General features: G+C 36.7%; 1 protein-coding gene across 2 annotated transcripts in view; it reads left to right on the top strand.

Annotated features, from left to right (window-relative positions):
- Positions 1 to 18,343, top strand: part of Adam17 (ADAM metallopeptidase domain 17) — a 56,803-nt gene that overhangs the window by 15,553 nt on the left and 22,907 nt on the right. The window contains exons 3-7 of one of the 2 annotated variants that reach the window (XM_076833646.2): positions 6,427 to 6,557; positions 8,067 to 8,155; positions 11,005 to 11,173; positions 14,027 to 14,160; positions 16,358 to 16,447. In XM_076833646.2, coding sequence (XP_076689761.1) covers positions 6,427 to 6,557; positions 8,067 to 8,155; positions 11,005 to 11,173; positions 14,027 to 14,160; positions 16,358 to 16,447 — 613 coding nt within the window. Of the gene's footprint in view, positions 1 to 6,426; positions 6,558 to 8,066; positions 8,156 to 11,004; positions 11,174 to 14,006; positions 14,161 to 16,357; positions 16,448 to 18,343 lie in introns of those variants that run through there. The other variant, XM_076833647.2, reaches the window with a different exon arrangement.

Below are 18,343 nucleotides of genomic sequence, written 5' to 3'. Positions count from 1 at the left end.
TTGACTAGTACTCAACAAGTGGATATTGTTTAATCAAATTGATTTTTTTTTTTTTTTTTTTTTTTTTTTTGCTATAACAAACAGTGCTCTGAATAGCTTTGTAAATATACCTCTTCTGGTGTTGTTTTTTGGGTGGTGGGATAGGGATTGAACCCAGAGGCTCTTTACCACTAAGTCACTTCCTTAACCTCTTTTTTTTGTTTTCCCTAGCCCTTTTTAAAAATTTTAAATTTTGATTGAGACAGGGTCTCCCCAATTGCTTAGAGTCCTGCTTAGTTGCTGAGACTGGCCTTGAACTTGCAGTCTTCCTGCCTCAGCCTCCTAGTTGCTGGGATTACTTGCATGTCCCACCATGCCCAGCTCTTTTGGGTGTGTGTGTGTGTGTGTGTGTTTTTTAATATTTATGTATGTATGTGTGTATGTATGTGTAGATGGACACAACACAATGCCTTTATTTTTTTTATTTTTTTATTTTTTAAATATTTATTGTTTAGTTTTCGGTGGACACAACATCGTTCTTTGTATGTGGTGCTGAGGATCGAACCTGGGCCGCACGCATGCCAGGCGAATGCGTTACCGCTTGAGCCACATCCCCAGCCCCCCTTTATTTTTTTAATGTGGTGCTGAGGACTGAACCTGGGTCCCGCCCGTGCTAGGCAAGTGCTCTACCGCTGAGCCACAATCCCAGCCCTGAGTGTGTTTTTTTTTAGAGAGAGAGAGAATTTTTTTTTTTAAATATTTATTTTTTAGTTTTTGGCGGACACAACATCTTTGTTTTGTATGTGGTGCTGAGGATCGAACCCAGGCTGCACGCATGCCATGCGAGCGTGCTACCGCTTGAGCCACATCCCCAGCCCCTGGGTGTGTTTTTTAAAAGTATTTTTTCAGTTGCTTATGGACACAATGCCTTTATTCATTCATTCATTCATTTATTTATTTATTTTTATGTGGTATTGAGGATCCAACCCAGTGCCTCATATGGACAAGGCAGGCGCTCTGCCACTGAGCCACAATCCCAGCCCTCTTTTGGGTGCTTTTAAAGGTTACATTTATAGGATAATTATTCAGTCAAGGATGTGAATGTTTTATTTATTTACTTATTTATTTTTTGTGGTGCTGGGGATTGAACCCAGGGCCTTATGCATGCAAGACAAGCACTCTTATCAACTGAGCTATATATCCCCAGCCCAGGGGAAGGTATCCTGTAGTTTTGATTTTCATTTTATGTGAAAATGAGCACCTTTTCATTTATTTTATTTTTTCAGTCAGTTGACTTTTCACATTCTGGGACCATTTTTCTATTGGATTGTCTTTTTGACTACTAAATTGTAGTGTAAGGGACTGGCGAACGACGGAGGAAGAGACCACCAAGAGACCGACTCATGCAACAGCAAAAGGGGGTTTATTGGGGATCCAGCGCGCTGGGGCTCCATGCTCACTCAACAAGGGAGAGCGGCCCAGAGCCCCGAGTAGGGGTCGAGCAGTGCTTAAGTACACTTTTTTAGGGAGGGCAGGACTTTAATACATCACAGTCCCCTTTAACAAATCACCATACACCACGGGAAAATCAAACAACAATTCTCAAACATGATTAGTACATTCATTGGCGGGAACAGGTCGGGCTGGAGTGATAGGTCAGTCCTAAGGAGGGGGATACATTCAAACTGATTGGTTTGGGCTCTGGGTTGCCGATGTGCCGAACTGCACAGGGTCCAGGTTGTTAAACAACTAAATGGTCAGGGGGGATATCTAATGGGCAGTCCCGGGAATTGTCCTAACAGCTACAGGAATTTCAGGCTTTGAGCATAGCTTAGAAATTTAACAATACCTGGTCCTTTACATTTTAACTCAGGCTTTGCAGTTTAGAAACTTTACAATACCCGGTCCTTTACACTTTAACTTCAATTTCTTTTACTCTTTCAGTAGTAGTGTTTAGAACATTAAAGAAATTGGTCCATTACTATACATTACTGATTATTTTAGGCAATTACAGGCATGTGCAACCATGCCCGGCTGTTATTCCTTTTTTGAAGACACTGATAGACCCAACCTGATCTTTTCTTAAAATTGGGCATCTCACCACAAAGCCATGAAAAGATAATTTCGGCTTTACTATAAATTACTGGAAATTCTGAACCTGCTTGGAATGCCTGCCCGTGCCTTGAACTCACCCATGCCTGGCTCTCTGACCAGATAGCAACCCTCTCTGAAACTTAGTGACACCTCATAAATTTTGGCCATCCCTGGCCAGACAATGACCCTCTCTGAGGCTTTAATGGTCCTCATAAATTCTGATTTGGGGCCGGCAAAAAATGTAAACTACCATTAGTGTGATGCTTGTCAGAGTTCTGTTATCTGTAACCCCCCTTTGTGTAACTTTCTGGGCTATAAAGCTGGGCTGCAGGAAAGCAGGGGTGCTGTTTTGTTCCCGCCGTTTTGGGAGGGAGAGGCAGGCAGGCCGGCAGGCCGGTCGAAATAATAAGCTTGCTTTAATTTGATTTTAATTGGAGTTAGTGGTCTTTTCTTGTGTCCTGGTCTAACAACACAAAAAGAAAAATAAATAAAAGGCACAAAGATGTTCGATAATGTGCCTAAAATCTCTCAGCTTGTAAATGGTTGATACGGGATTTGAGCACAGGCCTAATTCCAAAGTTTGTGTTGTGTCTGTTGTACTGATGAGAGTTGTTGAAATGGATATGATAAACTGCAAGGAAGGAGTAAGAGCAAGGGGAAAGGAAAGAAAGCAGAACTCAAAATTAAGTTTTCTGGGTTTCTGTTAAAGCTTGATTTGGGGTGGCCTATAAAATCCTTGCCAAGGGGCAAATATTTGTATGCCTTGTGTATTTCTCTTCCTTGTCTCATAGACGACATTGGTTCATTAAGAAAATGTTGGGTTGGGGATGTAGCTCAGTGGTAGAGTGCTTGCTTAGCATGTGTGGGGCTCTGAGTTCAAACCCCAGCACCACAAGGGAAAAAAGAAAAAGAAAATGTTAAATAATATGGGGAAGTTTGTAATTTATTTTTCATAGTTTTGATCTTAAATGTTTAATGGAGGGCTAGGGATGTAGCTCTGTTGGTAGAATGCTTGCCTTGCACAAAGCTCTGGGTTCAATCCCCAGCACAAAAATAAATAAATAAATAAATAAATAAACAAACAAATTAATTAATAAATGTTCAATGGGAAATATGTCTACTGATTTATGAGAATTTCGTGCCAGGTGCTTTAAAACAGGTTATTTAACCTTCAGACCAGTCATTTAGTTTTTTGCCATTTGCATAGATGAATGCTAGGTTTGTAGATTAAAGCCAAAGGCAAAGAGTGAGTAAGTGGAGGAGATAGGATTTGAGCCAGGGTTTTCAGAATTAAATCCCAATAGCCTTCCTTTTCTACTACATTGTGTTATTAGAGCTTAAAAAAAAAAAAAAAGAGCTGACATGATGAGTGCATATTATGACTGACCTCACCTTTGTGAATACACTTATTGTGTTGAACCATAACACAAGGAAAAGACCACCGACTCTACTTTTATTTATTTATTTATTTTTTAGAGAGAGAGAGAGAGAATTTTTCTTAATATTTATTTTTTAGTTCTTGGCGGACACAACATCTTTATATGTGGTGCTGAGGATCGAACCCAGGCCGCACGCATTCCAGGCAATTGCGCTACCACTTAAGCCACATCCCCAGCCCAACCGACTCTACTTTTAAACCAAATTAAAGCAAGCTTATATTGTGTACACAAAGAAAACTGGCCAGCGACTGTCTCACCTGAAAGCCGGGCCAGAGAACAGCCCAGCTCTCAGGGAAGAAAATGTTTTTATAGCACAAAAAGTTAAAAAGAGGAGTGTCTTGAGAACTTAGAGCTAACAGGGTTCTGGCAAACGAAATACAAGGGCAGATGGCAGATTAATGACCTACATAACTTGATGTTTCAAGGTAGGGAGTAAATTCAGATCTTGACATCAGAATTTATGAGGCACTGCTGAGGTTTCAGAGAGGGTTGTTATCTGGTCAAGGAGAGCCAGGCATGGGTGCATTCAAGGCCCGGGCAGGGAATCCAAACAAGTTTGGAAATCGCAGTAATTTATAGTAAACACAAATGAACTCTTTATGACTTTGTGATGCTATGGCTTCCAATCTTAAGGTGGGATTTACTGAGTTCATCAGTTACTTGGTGGTAATTGTAAATAAGTAGATTGTTTTAAAATAATAATGGAAGGGAAAAAAATAAGCCAAGATTACACAAAGGTTGGAAAGCACAGAATGCTGAGAAGACTGAATTAATTAATTTTTATGAAAAAAAAGGAAAATGTTTAAAATTTGTATTTCCTCTTTGGTGTACATCGAGAAATACTTATCTAGGACTAGGGTTATAGCTCAGTTGGTACAGTGCTTGTCTTGCATGCATAAGGCCCTGGGTTCGATCCCCAGCTCCAAAAAAAAAAAAAAGAAAGAAAGAAATACTTATCTAACTTAACAAAAAAGTTGCAAATATTTTTTTTTATAATGTTATCAGATTTTTTTTTTAAAGCTAGATGTTTTTCCTAAAGGTGAAATATCTCGAATTATTTGAGGAGGGTAGGACTGAAAGAAAGTAAGGGCTGGGCGTGGTGGCGCATGCCTGTAATCCCAGTGGCTCCAGAGGCTGACCGGAGGATCATGAGTTCAGAGCCAGCCTCAGCAAAAGTGAGACGCTAAGCAACTCAGACCTTGTCTCTAAATACAAAATAGGGCTGGGGATGTGGCTCAGAGGTTGAGTGACTCTTGAGTTCAATCTCCAGTACCTCCCGCCCCCGCCCCCCCCCTTAAAAAAAGTAAGATGCCTAATAAGATGGACCATTAAAAAATAGGAAAATAATGGTAATCCAGACTGGTTAGTACTAGTCTGTTATTACAGTAAATTCTGAAATCAAAAGAAAGATAAATTTAAGTTTGTAAGTAAATAATTTTACATAACTTTAGGAGGGTAAGTTAAGGTAAATTTTGATTGACATTTCCTGTTGGAGTTTTTATAGCTCAAAAGCTAAGATTGGAAAATTTGAAAAACCGTAATTTTCATTTCTTGGTCTTTATCTTTACTCTAGAGTGATTTATAACAGAAAATGAAAAATACAGGATTTTTTTTTTACTTGTTTGAAAGAACCTTAAAAATAATATGATTCATAGAGAGCTTTAAAGCTAAATAATAAGGATGTATAATAGGGATGCCTTGTAATAGGGTTGCTTTTGACAGTTCTCAGCATAACTGAAGGTGAAAAAAATTATGACTGAGAATGTGTGGGAAGATACAGTTTTGGATAGCAGGAGAAAATGTTCTAAAGATTTAGGAAATAATGTTCTATTTTGTTTCTTTCACTCTAACCACTAAAAACCACAAGCAAACTAAAATTACCTTGTGTGCTCAAAAGTTAAAAATATTTGTTGCCCCGGGAACTGTTCCAGTCTGGATTTCTTCCTGGCAGTTCAAAGACTCAAGCAGACCCATGGGGAAGCAACATTTCATATTTTCAACACCATAGCTGACAAAATTTGTTCCTGTGACTGAGATAAATAGCATGCCTTTCTTTGTCTTTGTTGTTCATGAGCACATTGAAAGGGCTCTGTAAATAATAATTGAAAAAAACTTGCTCACCATCCCAATTTTTTTGTCAAAACAACAAACTGTAGAAAACAAAAAGCCCCATCTGAAGATCCGAAGGGCATATTTTAATGTCTGCATTGGAGGCTTTGTTTTTATTTTCCTAATGGTAATTTTGGGTATATAGTTTTCAAGATAAGTTCTTTTGAGGAGGAGGGATTCATGAGTGCTTTTAAATGTAGAGAGCAGCTATTTATTAATTTGCACAGCAATAAGAATTTTCCCACAGCGAACCCAGCTTGATTGCTAGAGGCAGCAGAGCACCAGGTTGTGAAATACAGCAGTTAGTTTCTAGTTTCACTGTTCACTAGCTGTGTAACCTTGCATTAGTTTCACAGTTTGTTGATTAACCTCCATGCCTCAGCTCTGACTTGCGTGGAGATATAACATAGAGTATATAACATTAAGTAGTTGTTCAGTTAATGATATATAATAATATTAATCTTTAGTAATAATTTTTCCAGGTAAGCAAGAATTCTGCTTTGGTTATCCAAATACATGTGTTTACTTATTATCAATTTTGTAGGAAAGAGAAACTCATAAGCTCTTTGAATCTCTCCTCCAGTTAGTTTCTTTTGGTCTGCCAAGTTTTTGCAGTTAGACCAGAGTTCTTTTGTCTTTACAGGTGGTACGTTGCTCTAAATACCTTAGTTATAACTTACATAGTTTTTTTTTTTTTTTTTTTTTTTTTTACTGTCAACTTATCCAGAATTTTAAGAAAGTTTAGGGTTTTGTTTTTTTTTTTTAAATATGCATAGAGTGAACTCTGAATGCATTCTCTCTTTAGGCATTTTAAATTGTACTTGACATCAAGTACCGAACGCTTTTCACAAAATTTCAAAGTTGTGGTGGTGGATGGTGAAGATGAAAGCGAGTACACTGTAAAATGGCAAGACTTCTTCAGTGGACATGTAGTTGGTTAGTATGGGGCTTGGATTTTGTCCTCATGTCTGGGGGGTTAGTTCTCTAAGTCTAACATAATTATATAATCTCTTCTGGTAGGTAGGTGGGGGAAGGGCTTGCTCTCATAGGAGTGCTATTCTGCTATGGTTCTGTTTGAGCTGTACTAAATTTGAAAGAAGAAACATTATAACAGGAGGAAATGAGTGTTACCTAGCATGTCATGCTAGCTGGCTGATTTGATGATTAAAATTAATTTCAAATGATACAGATTTAACCTTCTCATGTCTTTATGCAAGGACTGTAGGTTTTTCTTTTAATAATATCTTTGTTTTGTTTTTGGTGCTGGGGATCGAATCCAAGGCCTTGTGCATGCAAGGCAAGCACTCTCCCAACTGAGCTATATCCCAAGCCCCAATAATATCTTTATTTTGTTTGTTTATTTTTATGTGGTACTGAGGATCTAACCAGTGTTTCACATGTGTGAGACAAGTGCTCTGTCACAGAGCCACAACCCCAGCCCAGTAGGCTTTTCTTAATGAGACTTAAATCAGGGAAACTAGGGGAACACATAATTTATTATTATTATTATTTGATACTGGGGATTGAAGCCAGAGGTGCTTTATCACTCTGTTACTCCACCAATTATTATTTTTTAAAAATATTTTTTAGTTGAAGGTGGATACAATACCTTTATTTTATTTTTATTTGGTACTGAGATCAAACTCAGTGCCTCACAGGTGCTAGGCAAGCGCTCTACCTTTGAGCCACAACCCCAGCCCCTCCCCCAATTATTTTTATTTTTAATTTGGAGACAGAATCTCGCTGAGTTACTAAGGATATTGCTAACATGCTGAGGCTGGCCTCAAATTTGAGATTCTCCTGTCTTAGCCTTCCGTGTCCTTGGGATTATAGGTGTGTACCACCACATCCAGCCAAATATCCTACTTTTATATTTATTTGAGAAAATATTATCAAACAAGTAGTTGCAGGTTTTTGTTTGTTTGTTTTGCAGTATTAAGGATTGGACTCAGGTCTTTTTATTTTTTATTTTGAGTCAGGGTTTTGATAAATTGCCCAGACTGACTTTCAAACTTGAGATCTTCCTTCCCAGGCAGCTCAGGTTACGGGAGTATGCCACCACACCTGGCTACAGTTTACTTTTTGAACTTTTTTCTGCAATTAAAAAAAAAAAAAGAAATGGCATAAAAGTCTCCAAAGCACAGTTTAAGATCTGTATATTGCAGATCATATTTTCTGCCTTCTCTTAGTTCTTTCTCACCTAAAATTAGGTAAAGTTATTCTGGAAGAATATCTACAAGTTTTTTGGTATGTTTTTGGAAAATTGATTATACCTCCTCACAAGGTGAAAATTATCTAGCTTCTTTCTGGGACCTTTGGTTTTTGTTGGCAGAATTTGTAGTACGATGCACATTTCAATCTGATGAAGGATTTAATAACTTTAATGAGTGGTTTATTATTTGACCTGGTTTTTAATAATAAAAAAATGTTACTTTTCTTCTCAAGGTGAGCCTAACTCTAGAGTCCTAGCCCATATAGGAGATGATGATGTCATAATAAGAATCAACACAGATGGGGCAGAATATAACATAGAGGTAAGTCTTCATGTGATCTTTTTGTAGTAGCTTATATCTCTGTTAGTTGTTTTAAGATGGCAAAGGTTAAAATTAATTATTTCTTTTCTCCTTATATTTAAAGAGTCTTTTTTTTTTTTTTTTTGCTTTTCACAAGGAAAAAAATAGATGACTTTCAAAGTAAGGATGAAGCAGGGTGCTGTTGTACACACCTATAATTCCAGCAGGGAGGAGGCTGAGGCAGGAGGATGCACTTTTGAGGCCTAACAACTAAGGGAGGCTGCAAGCAACTCAATAAGATCCTGTCTCAAAATAAAAAATAAAAGGGTCTGGGGCTGGGGATGTGACTTAGTGGTAAAGTGCCTCTGGGTTTAATCCCCAGTACCAAAAAAGAAAAACAAGGATGATACTTTTTATATGTCTGGGAAGCTGTCATCAGATTCACCTTGTATTTCTAAAGTACCGCAATTGATAGAGGAACATGTGGGATGGATATAGGAAGAGAAAACATTCTTTCTCTCATGCATTTAAAATTTTTCTCTTATAATCCTACTCCAGATATAAACATTCTCAAAGACAAAGTTGAAGTCTTATTTATATGCACATGTTAGATCAGTAAAAGGTTATAGTTCATAGTCTGGTAAGTCTGTAGAGAAATTCAATCTCTGGCCACTCTTCCACTGAAGCACTAGGTCGAAATCAGGACTGTGGTTACCATGTTTGTGTCAGGCATGTATCTACTTGTCAAATACCAGTCTAGAAAACAGAACATGCCATTTATTTGTGAGTTGAAGTTGATTCCATGTTTTTTTGGAAAATAGTAATGCTTTGGGTAGTGCATATCATCACCAAAACAGATCATCTGTGGGAGAACTAAAAAGTTGGTGTAAATGAAATTTTCAGGTGTATTTGCTGGTAGGGTTAAGCCAGGATGCTGGTGCTAAAAATTTTATATTTTAAAAATACATTCAAACCATGTGGCCATTCGTCTTTTGTCACCCATCAGTAAGTATGGAAAAAGAAATATATGATCTTGCAGTATGTTGTAGACTGTTAATGTTTAGGCTGTTGTCTTAGTCCCTTACTGTTAAGGGACTGGGTAATTTATCAAGAATAGAGGTTTTTGTTTTTGGTGGATTCTAGGGATTGAACCTAGGGATACTTAACCACTGATCCACATGCCTAACCCTTTTTTTACTTTTTATTTTAAGATAGGTCCTGGCTATATTGCTGAGGCTGGCCTTGAACTTTCAGTCCTCCTGCCTCAGTCTCCCAAGTTGCTAGGGTTACTGGTGTTACTCATGGTTCTGAAAACTGGGAAATTCAAGAGTATGGTACTGGCATTTCCTTGGCCTTGTAGCCTTCTTGTTTAGAACAATATTCTCAGGGTTCATCTATGTTGAAGCATGTATTAGTACTTCATTTCTTTTTATTGTTGAATTATGTTCCATTGTTTGGATATAACATTTATTCATTCATCAGTTGATGGACGATTAAGGTGTTTCCTTAACAGAGCTACTGTGAACATTCATGAGCAAGTTTTCATAAGTTTTCTCTAAGTCTAACATAATTATATAATCTCTTCTGGTAGGTAGGTGGGTATATGTTTTCATTTCTTAAATAAATTCTAGGAGTAGGATTGTTTTTCGTATGGTAACTAAAGTTCACATTTTTGTCAACATTTATGAGGATTCACATTTTTGTCAATATTTATGAGGATTCTGATTTCTCTACATCATTACCAGAATTTGTCTTTAATTATAGCCATCCTAAAGGATATGAAGTGGTATCTCATTGATTCATATTTCCCTGATGGAGAAACAAGTTTGTTTTGTTTCTGCATTGCTAGAGATCAAACCCAGGGCCTTGTGCATGCTAGGCAAACACTATACCAGTGAGCTACATCCCCAGCCTAAAATTTTAAATTCTTTTTTATGCATTCCCCACAAGCTGCCTATTTCTATTGAGACCATTGTCTTTACAGATAACTATTTTGTAAACACAGGAACATCCTTTTGACTTGGGAAACCTTTGGAACCCGTGAGTTTGATTTACTGGATATGCAGATTTTTATAAAGTAACTTTCCTGAAACTAATAAATTTCAGGCATATTGTTGCAAGTTTTCAATCATCTCTCTTTAAAAATCTTTTTATTTCCTTTTTTATTCATAAAATCTAGTATGGGAGCTGGAGTTGTGGCTCAGTGGTGGAGTGCTTGCCTAGCACGTGTGAGGCACTGGGTTTGATTCTCAGCACCACATAAAAATAAGTGAATAAAATAAAGGTCCATCAACATTTAAGATAAATATTTAAAAAAATTAATATGACAGACATATCAAATATCTGAATGTTAAAGGAAACTAAAATGGAAATTCCACATTCACAGAAATCTTGTCTGACTTATTGCAAAATTAGTATGCCTTCTAACAGTGCCAGTATACAGTTGGCATTACATAGAAATTTTTGAATGAATTAATGGAGAAGTACAGGCATGTTTTTTTTTCTGGATCTTCTAAAAGATTTTGTAACTTTCACAAATTAATGCTTTTTCCCCATGTACAGATAAACTAATGAGGGATATGAATTTATTAGCATAGAAATCCATGTGATAAAAATAGAAATGATTTATTTTGGGTAAAATGTCCAGTCAGTTTACTTAAATGTTATCTAAGAACAAGCAAAGAATATTGTAAGAGGGCTGGGATTGTGGCTCAGTGGCAGAGCGCTTGCCTAGCATGTGTGAGGCCCTGGGTTCCATCCTCAGCACAATATAAAAATAAATAAAAAATAAAGGTATTGTGTCCATCTACAACTAAAAAAAATATTTAAAAATATTTTTTCCATCTTGACATGTATACTTTGTGTTTTAGCCACTTTGGAGATTTGTTAATGATACTGAGGACAAAAGAATGTTAGTTTATAAGTCAGAAGATATCAAGAATGTTTCACGTTTACAGTCTCCAAAAGTATGTGGTTATTTAAAAGTGGATAATGAAGAGTTGCTTCCAAAAGGACTGGTAGACAGAGAGCCACCTGAAGGTAAGATTAAAAATATATTTTGAGCTGAGTGTGGGGACATATGCCCATATTCTCAGCTGCCTTAGGCTAGTTTGGGCAAATTTGGGAGACCCTGTCTCTAAATAAATAAATAGAATAAATAGAATGTTAACAAACTGGGATGTAGCTCTGTGGAAGGGCTTGTCTAACATGTGCAAGCCCATGGGTTCAATCCCTTGTACTGCAAAAAACAAAAAGAAGCCATACTTGTATTTTTGAATGACAAGCATATTACAGGTGTCTTCGATAGGAGTGGTTTTTGATTAAAAAAGAAAAGTATCAAATAACTGTGGTATTTGGCTTAAAAATAGAGTTGTTCAGAAATTCTTACAATTCTTTTTCTGTTATGTTGGAGTATAACAGGAGCAACAATGATTGGTCTTAAAAAGAGATTGGGGATTGGGAAATTAAATGATCTGAGTGAAAATTCTTTATTTGAAGGTACTTAGAAGTGTCAAAATAATACTTTAGAGAAACTATAGGTTAATTAGTTGGGCAAGAAGAGAAATCTGTATTGTGTAGAATACCAAGAAGGTTGTCAGCCTTGGGACAGATGTATTTAGAGTCATATAAAGAAACATGACAAGCTGGATGTTGTGGTGCACCCTTGTAATCAGTAATTCAAGAGGTAAGGCAGTAGAATTACAAGTTCAAGGTCAACCTCAGCAACTTATGTTAGGAATGCCCTAAGCAACTTAAAACCTTGTCTCAAAATAAAAATGGCTGGGAACCTAGCTCTGTAGTTAAGCACCCCTGGGTTTAATCCCTGTACCCAAAACAACAACAAAAAAGACCAATCATCTTCCTATTTCTCTTCATTGTTATTAATTTTAATTTTTTTGAGGTGCTGGAGATAGAACCCAGACCTTCACATGCTAGGTAGCCACCTATCATTGACTGCTTTTTGGGGGTGTGTAGAGGAAAGATTCTGGGGACTAAACCCACAGACACTTTACCCCTGAGCTACTGCCGCAGCCCTTTTTATGTTTTAAGATAGAGTCTCACTGAGTTTAGGGCTCCACTAAGTTGCTGAAGCTGACCTTGAACTTGTGATCCTTTTGCATCAGCTTCCTAAATCACTGGGATCATAGGCATGCACTGCTACTTCAGGCTTACTGTGCTACTATTAAAAAGACACATCTGGCTGTGTTGCCTAGACCAGCCTTGAAATCCTAGGCTCAGATCCTCCTTCCTCAGCTGGGACTTAGATGTGTGCCATCTTGCCTGATTTATTGTTCTCATTTATGAAGACCTAAGATGGTATTACTTGCATAGTAGTATATAAATAAATTCCTTAAGAAGTTTATTTAATAAGAAAGATGTCCTATTAACACAAACTAATTTTTAAAACTTCTTGTGTTACAAAATTGAAGGCTTTAGCTATGTGTGTACAGAGTTCTATAAAAACTGTATTGATGGCTTTGCCTCTACTTGGTTTTTTAAAGTACCCAGACTGGCGAGTGGAGCCACGTAGACACTTGAATATATTTCTGTATCTTACATATATAACATGTGTATGATTATGTGTGTGCTTCTACATGTTTAAATATACTTTGCCTGTGAAGATATATAAGTATTTATCATAAGGCTTATTTGTCTGGAGGAGGCATTGATGACCTTAGAAACATCTCCAAGTCCCCATGGTTGCTGATTTTTAACGTATAATTTACTTTTTTTTTTGGTACCAGGGATTGAATCCAGTGGGGCTTAACCACTGAGTAATATCTACACCCCCCTCTTTTTTTTTAATATTAGTTTTTAGTTGTAGGTGGACACAATATCTTTATTTCATTTTTTTAAATGCAGTGCTGAGGTTCAAACCCAGTGCCTCACGTGTGCTAGGCAAGCACTCTACCACTGAGCCACGACCCCAGCCCTCTGCAGCTTGAGTCTTGCTAGATTGCTTAGGGTCTAAATTGCTGAGGCTAGTTTGGAACTTGCCTCAGCCTTCTCAGTCTCTGGAATTACATGCTTGCACTACTATGTCCAGCTTGATTTTTTTTTTTTTTTTTTTTTTTGGTACTGGGGTTGAACCCTGGAACACTTACCACTGGGCCACATCATCAGTCCTTTTTATTGTTTATTTTGAAACAGGGTTTTGCTAAGTTGCTTAGGGCCCTGCTAAATTGCTCAGGCTACCCTCAAACTTGTGGTCCTCCTGCCTCAGCCTCCAGAGTTGCTGGGATTCACAGGTATGCACCACCATGCCTTACTTACCTTGACATTTTTACTGTTAGAAAACAACAACTTCATAGCCTCAATATTTATTTTATTTTATTAAGCACTTTTTAAGTTTTTCACATTTTAAAAATTAAGGAGGCACTTTTTCTTAGTTTATTTTGTTTTGTGTTGTTTTTTTTTTTGTGTGTGGTGGCAAGAAATTGAATCCAGGACCTTATGCATGCTAGGAAAGCATTTTACCACTGAGCCATGTTCTCAGTTGCTCTGCAATTTAAAAACCTGATATTTTGAGCTGGACACTGTGATACACACCTATAATCCCAGTGATCTGTGAGACTGAGGCAGAAGGATTTAAAGTTCAAGACCAGCCTCAGTGTCTTAGGGCTTCAGTAATGTAGCGAGTAGTAGCCCATTGGTAAAGTGCCCCTGGTTTCAGTCCCCATTGCCAAAATGACAAAACAAAGAGAAAAGAAAAAAAAAAACCTCTTATATTTTCTTTTACTTTTCTGCTTTCCTCCAAATTCAAGATACCTTCAAGGTTCCCAAGCTTAAATAATGTTTGTTTCAGAATAACTAGATTTGAAGTGTTATTGTAAAAACGCCCTCCTTGTTTTGATGAATTTTGATTTAATAGTGCATACAAATTCATATTAGAGTTTGTTCATCGAGTGAAGAGAAGAGCTGATCCTAATCCCATGAAGAACACATGTAAATTATTGGTGGTAGCAGATCATCGCTTTTATAAATACATGGGCAGAGGGGAAGAAAGCACCACTACCAATTACTTAGTAAGTATTTGATATTGCATGAGGTAATTAAACAAAAAGTTTATGTAAGTGGGTAAATTCCTTTAAGAGAAGTTTCCTGTAATTTTCAACTTAATGGTTTCATTTTCTGAGTTTTTTACATTATTACTACACGGAAACTTTAGTTTCAAATTTATGAAAACCTGTTTTTCTTTTGAACTAATATTTTTTGCACATTGGAATTTTTATGCATATTGGGGAAAGGTCATAATATGTTCTTTGTTTATACAAATGAGCTCTTTTTTTTTTTTTTTTTTTTTTGGTACTGGGGATTGAACTCTCCGGCATTCAACTACTGAGCCATATCCCCAGCCCTATTTTGTATTTTATTTAGAGACAGGGTCTCACTGAGTTGCTTAGTGCCTTGCTGTTGCTAAGGCTGGCTTTGAAAACTCTATCTTCCTGTCTCAACCTCCCCAGCCTCTGGGATTACAGGTGTGGGCCACCATGCCTGGCTACAAATAAGCTTTTTAAAAAAATCACCACCATAGTGGCATGAGCCTGTAGTATCACATTTATGGATTTATACTTTAAAGTCAAAAAACTATTTTTGTGAACCTATGTTTTTTTTCTTTTCCTTATATGTATATTTCAGAGCAGTCAGTTTGGTTCATGTCATGTTAAAGAGCCAATCACGTAAGTACATGAAATAGGTGGGACTTTTATGGTCATAACTAACTAGGGCAGAGATATGAAGGAAGATTGAAGAAATGATACTGGATTTTTTTTTTTTTACCCCCAGTTCTTGAGATCAAACTCAGAGCTTGGTGCATGCTAGGCAAGTACTCTTCCACTGAGCAATATCCTCATCATGTCTATGAACTTTGAAGCATCAGATAGTGTAGTTTTAAAATCAAGGGACTCATTTTTCGTTGACATTTTTTGTTAGTATGACCTCATTCATCATGATAACTCGGCATTGACCAAAATTTTACTCAGGGTATAAAAAGAGAATGGGGCTATTCATGAACCAACAAACAGACTAAGGCAGTAAAGACGTCTTTCTTATTGCCTTGCTCTCCCTGGTCTCCATTTTATTTGTACCCTCCCTCACTCTTTTTTCCCTTCTTTTCCATATCAAGTGAATGAATTTATTATGAAAATAGTAGGAGTCATTGCCATTCTTGTTTCTTAGCAAGAGAAATCAGTGGAAAAGCTTCTCTCTTAATCTGGGTTTGGTATTAAGGAGCTCCTCTGGTCTCACTTCTTTGTTACACTGTGAATGAGTACAATGAAAGGTCTAGTTTTTTAAAAAATTATATTTCTTACGGTTACTTGTAAGCAAAGAACAGTTTCTTAGACCTGTAACTTGCCTTATTTATTGTTGCCAGAACTAACTTCGCAATCTGGATTTTGAATACTAGAATGTTCTCTTTGAGAACAGATGGGTAATTAGCATTTTGTCTTCCTTGGTGATTGTGCTCCTCCCTCAGTCTTCCCAAATCAGAACAGAGTAGGAATGGTGCAGTGTACCTCATTTCTCCTGCTCTCTCCGTGCCAAACTTTGTGGAGTGCAAGTTGGATAGCAGCTGACTGTTGCTGCCTTTTTACCTGTTCTGGGAAGGCACTGAAGGTACTTGTCAAGGGCCAGAGTGAAGACAGAGTACTTCTAAGAAGGGAATAATTTTAGGCAGTCAATTGACATTTAAATTTCATTTTCATAGTTGGTAGAAATGGTAGGTTGTTAATTTCTTTGTTTTATGATAATGGGGATTGAACCCAGGGTCGCTTTACCACTCAGCTGTACCCTTAGTCTTTTTTATTTTTTATTTTGAGACAGGATCTCACTTAGTTGCTTAGGACCCACCAAGTTGCTAAGGCTGACTTGCAGTATTCCAGCCTCAGTCTCCTGAGTCGCTGGGATACTACTGTGTCTGGAAGGAATGGTAGATTTTAAAAAGTTGATATTTCAGTTCTGTATGTAGTCAGTTACCTGAAGTTTGGGATAAACTTTAATGCTGTTTTATTCTGGTAACAGCACTTTTAAGTTTAGGGCTAAGAATAATTTGAGTAAAGCCATCAGTGATAAAGATTAACATCTTAATGCTAGTTTCTGTAATTAGGAGGACCATGTGCCATGGCATTTTCTCTAAACTGAATTTATCCTTGAACATTGTTCTAGTACAATGCAAAAAATGGTAAAGATCTACACAGTGTCTTTTTTTTTTTATACACACAGATAGAGCTAATTGACAGAGTTGATGACATCTATCGGAACACTTCGTGGGATAATGCGGGTTTTAAAGGTTATGGAATACAGATAGAGCAGGTATTTATCAATAGACATGGCCTTCTGTTACTTGGTGAATTTATATGGTGTAAACATTTGTATTCAAACCCAGAAATTTATCTTTGACATTAATCATAACTAAATATTCTCAAATGCTAGTGGTTTTTTTTTCTGATAAATTGTGCAGTATTTTAATATTAATTCAAGATTATGAAATTTTTTGTCCTTAGGCTCTTTTTTGTTGTTATTATTTAAATATTTTATTGTAGTTGGAGACAATACCTTTATTTTATTTATTTATTTAATATTTAGTTTTTAGTTGTAACTAGACACAATATCTTTATTTTATTTATTTATTTTTATGTGGTGCTGAGGATCAAACCCAGCGCCCCGCATGTGCTAGGTGAGCACTCTACTGCTGAGCTCCAGCCCCAGCCCCTGAGGCTGTTTTTGTCAGGAAGACTTTTTATGACACTTTTTTTAAAAAAATATTATTTTTAGTGATGAACACAATATCTTTATTTATTTATTTTTATTTGGTGCTGGGGAATCAAACCCAGTGCTTCACACATGCAAGGCAGGTGCTCTACCAATGAGCCACAACCCCAACTTGAAACTTTTTTGTGTGTGTTTGTGTGTGCTGGGAATTGAATCTAGGGTACTTTAGCACTGAACTATATAATTTACTCCTTTTATTTATTTATTTTTTGTGCTGGGGGATTGAACCCAGGGTGGTATGAATTCGAGGCAAGCACTCTACCGACTGAGCTATGTAGTTCCACCTGCTCTTTTTATTTTTTTGAGACAAGGTCTGCTCAGTTACTAAGAGTCTCACTTATTTGCTGAGTCTGGCCTCAAACTTGTGATCCTTCTGCCTCAGCCTCCTGACTTGCAGGGGTTACAAGTGTGCTCCATCACCCCTGGCAATTCATCCCCTGTAGTGTTTTTCTTTTTCTCTGATTATGCTTCATTCTTTAATGAAAATTCTAGCATATATTTTTTAATTAGAAGAATTACTCAAAAATACTATATAAGGCATTGACATGTAGAATCATTAGATGCCATTCCCTAAAAGCTGTTAGTAGTATGTACAACAATGTTACACTAATATCATCTTAATTATGTCTTATGGTAAAGCAAATTTTCCAAATTGCTAAGTGTAAAGAAGTTTCTGAAATTGAGTATTGTTTTGCACAAGTAGATATTTTATAGGTAAATTATGGGAATCGTATCTATTTTTTCAGGCTTTCTGTACTAAACCATATTCTTATAGGTTTTATAGTATAGAATTTAGAGTTTTTTTAAAAAAATTTTGAATTTGTGTGCCATATTTATAAACGTTTAACTTTGTTAGTATTTATGTAAAACTAAGAGAATTATTTTTTCCTTTTCCATTCTTTTTTCTATTTTGCATTTTCTTTTTAAGTTATTTGAATAGGTAATGTATACACAGTACACAAACCGTGAAAAGTAAGTCTCCATAACTTCTCTTCATTGTCAAAACAGTTCCTTTTCTCTGAGACATCCACATCACTGGTTTCATGTGCACCTTCCTAGAGATGTTGTATGTAGTATGTACTCTGTGTGTGTGTGTGTGTGTGTGTGTGTGTGTGTGTGTGTGTGTGTAAATCTGCATTTGACATAGTGGCAGTGTGCTGTATTCTTTTGTTCCTTGCCTTTTCATTTCTCAGTATGTTGAAGATTATTCCATGTTGGTGCATATAAAGTGGCCTTCCTTGTTTTCAATTGGCTTTGTCATGTTCAAGTTTTCAAGCACCAATAAATAAAGTTACTTTTTGCCTTAGGAACTTGGAAGCAATTGAAGAACATAGGAGACAAAAATATTAACTTCTTTAATCCTTAAAAGATGGATTGGAGAATGTGATTTAGATGTGCATTCCTGGAGGGCTTCCAGATAGGTTCCTCTTTTTAAGA

This window comes from Callospermophilus lateralis, chromosome 14 (assembly GCF_048772815.1).
Source record: "Callospermophilus lateralis isolate mCalLat2 chromosome 14, mCalLat2.hap1, whole genome shotgun sequence".
Lineage (NCBI taxonomy): Eukaryota > Metazoa > Chordata > Mammalia > Rodentia > Sciuridae > Callospermophilus > Callospermophilus lateralis.
Note: the sequence above shows the minus strand (reverse complement) of the source record. Positions and strands in the feature narration are given on the sequence as shown.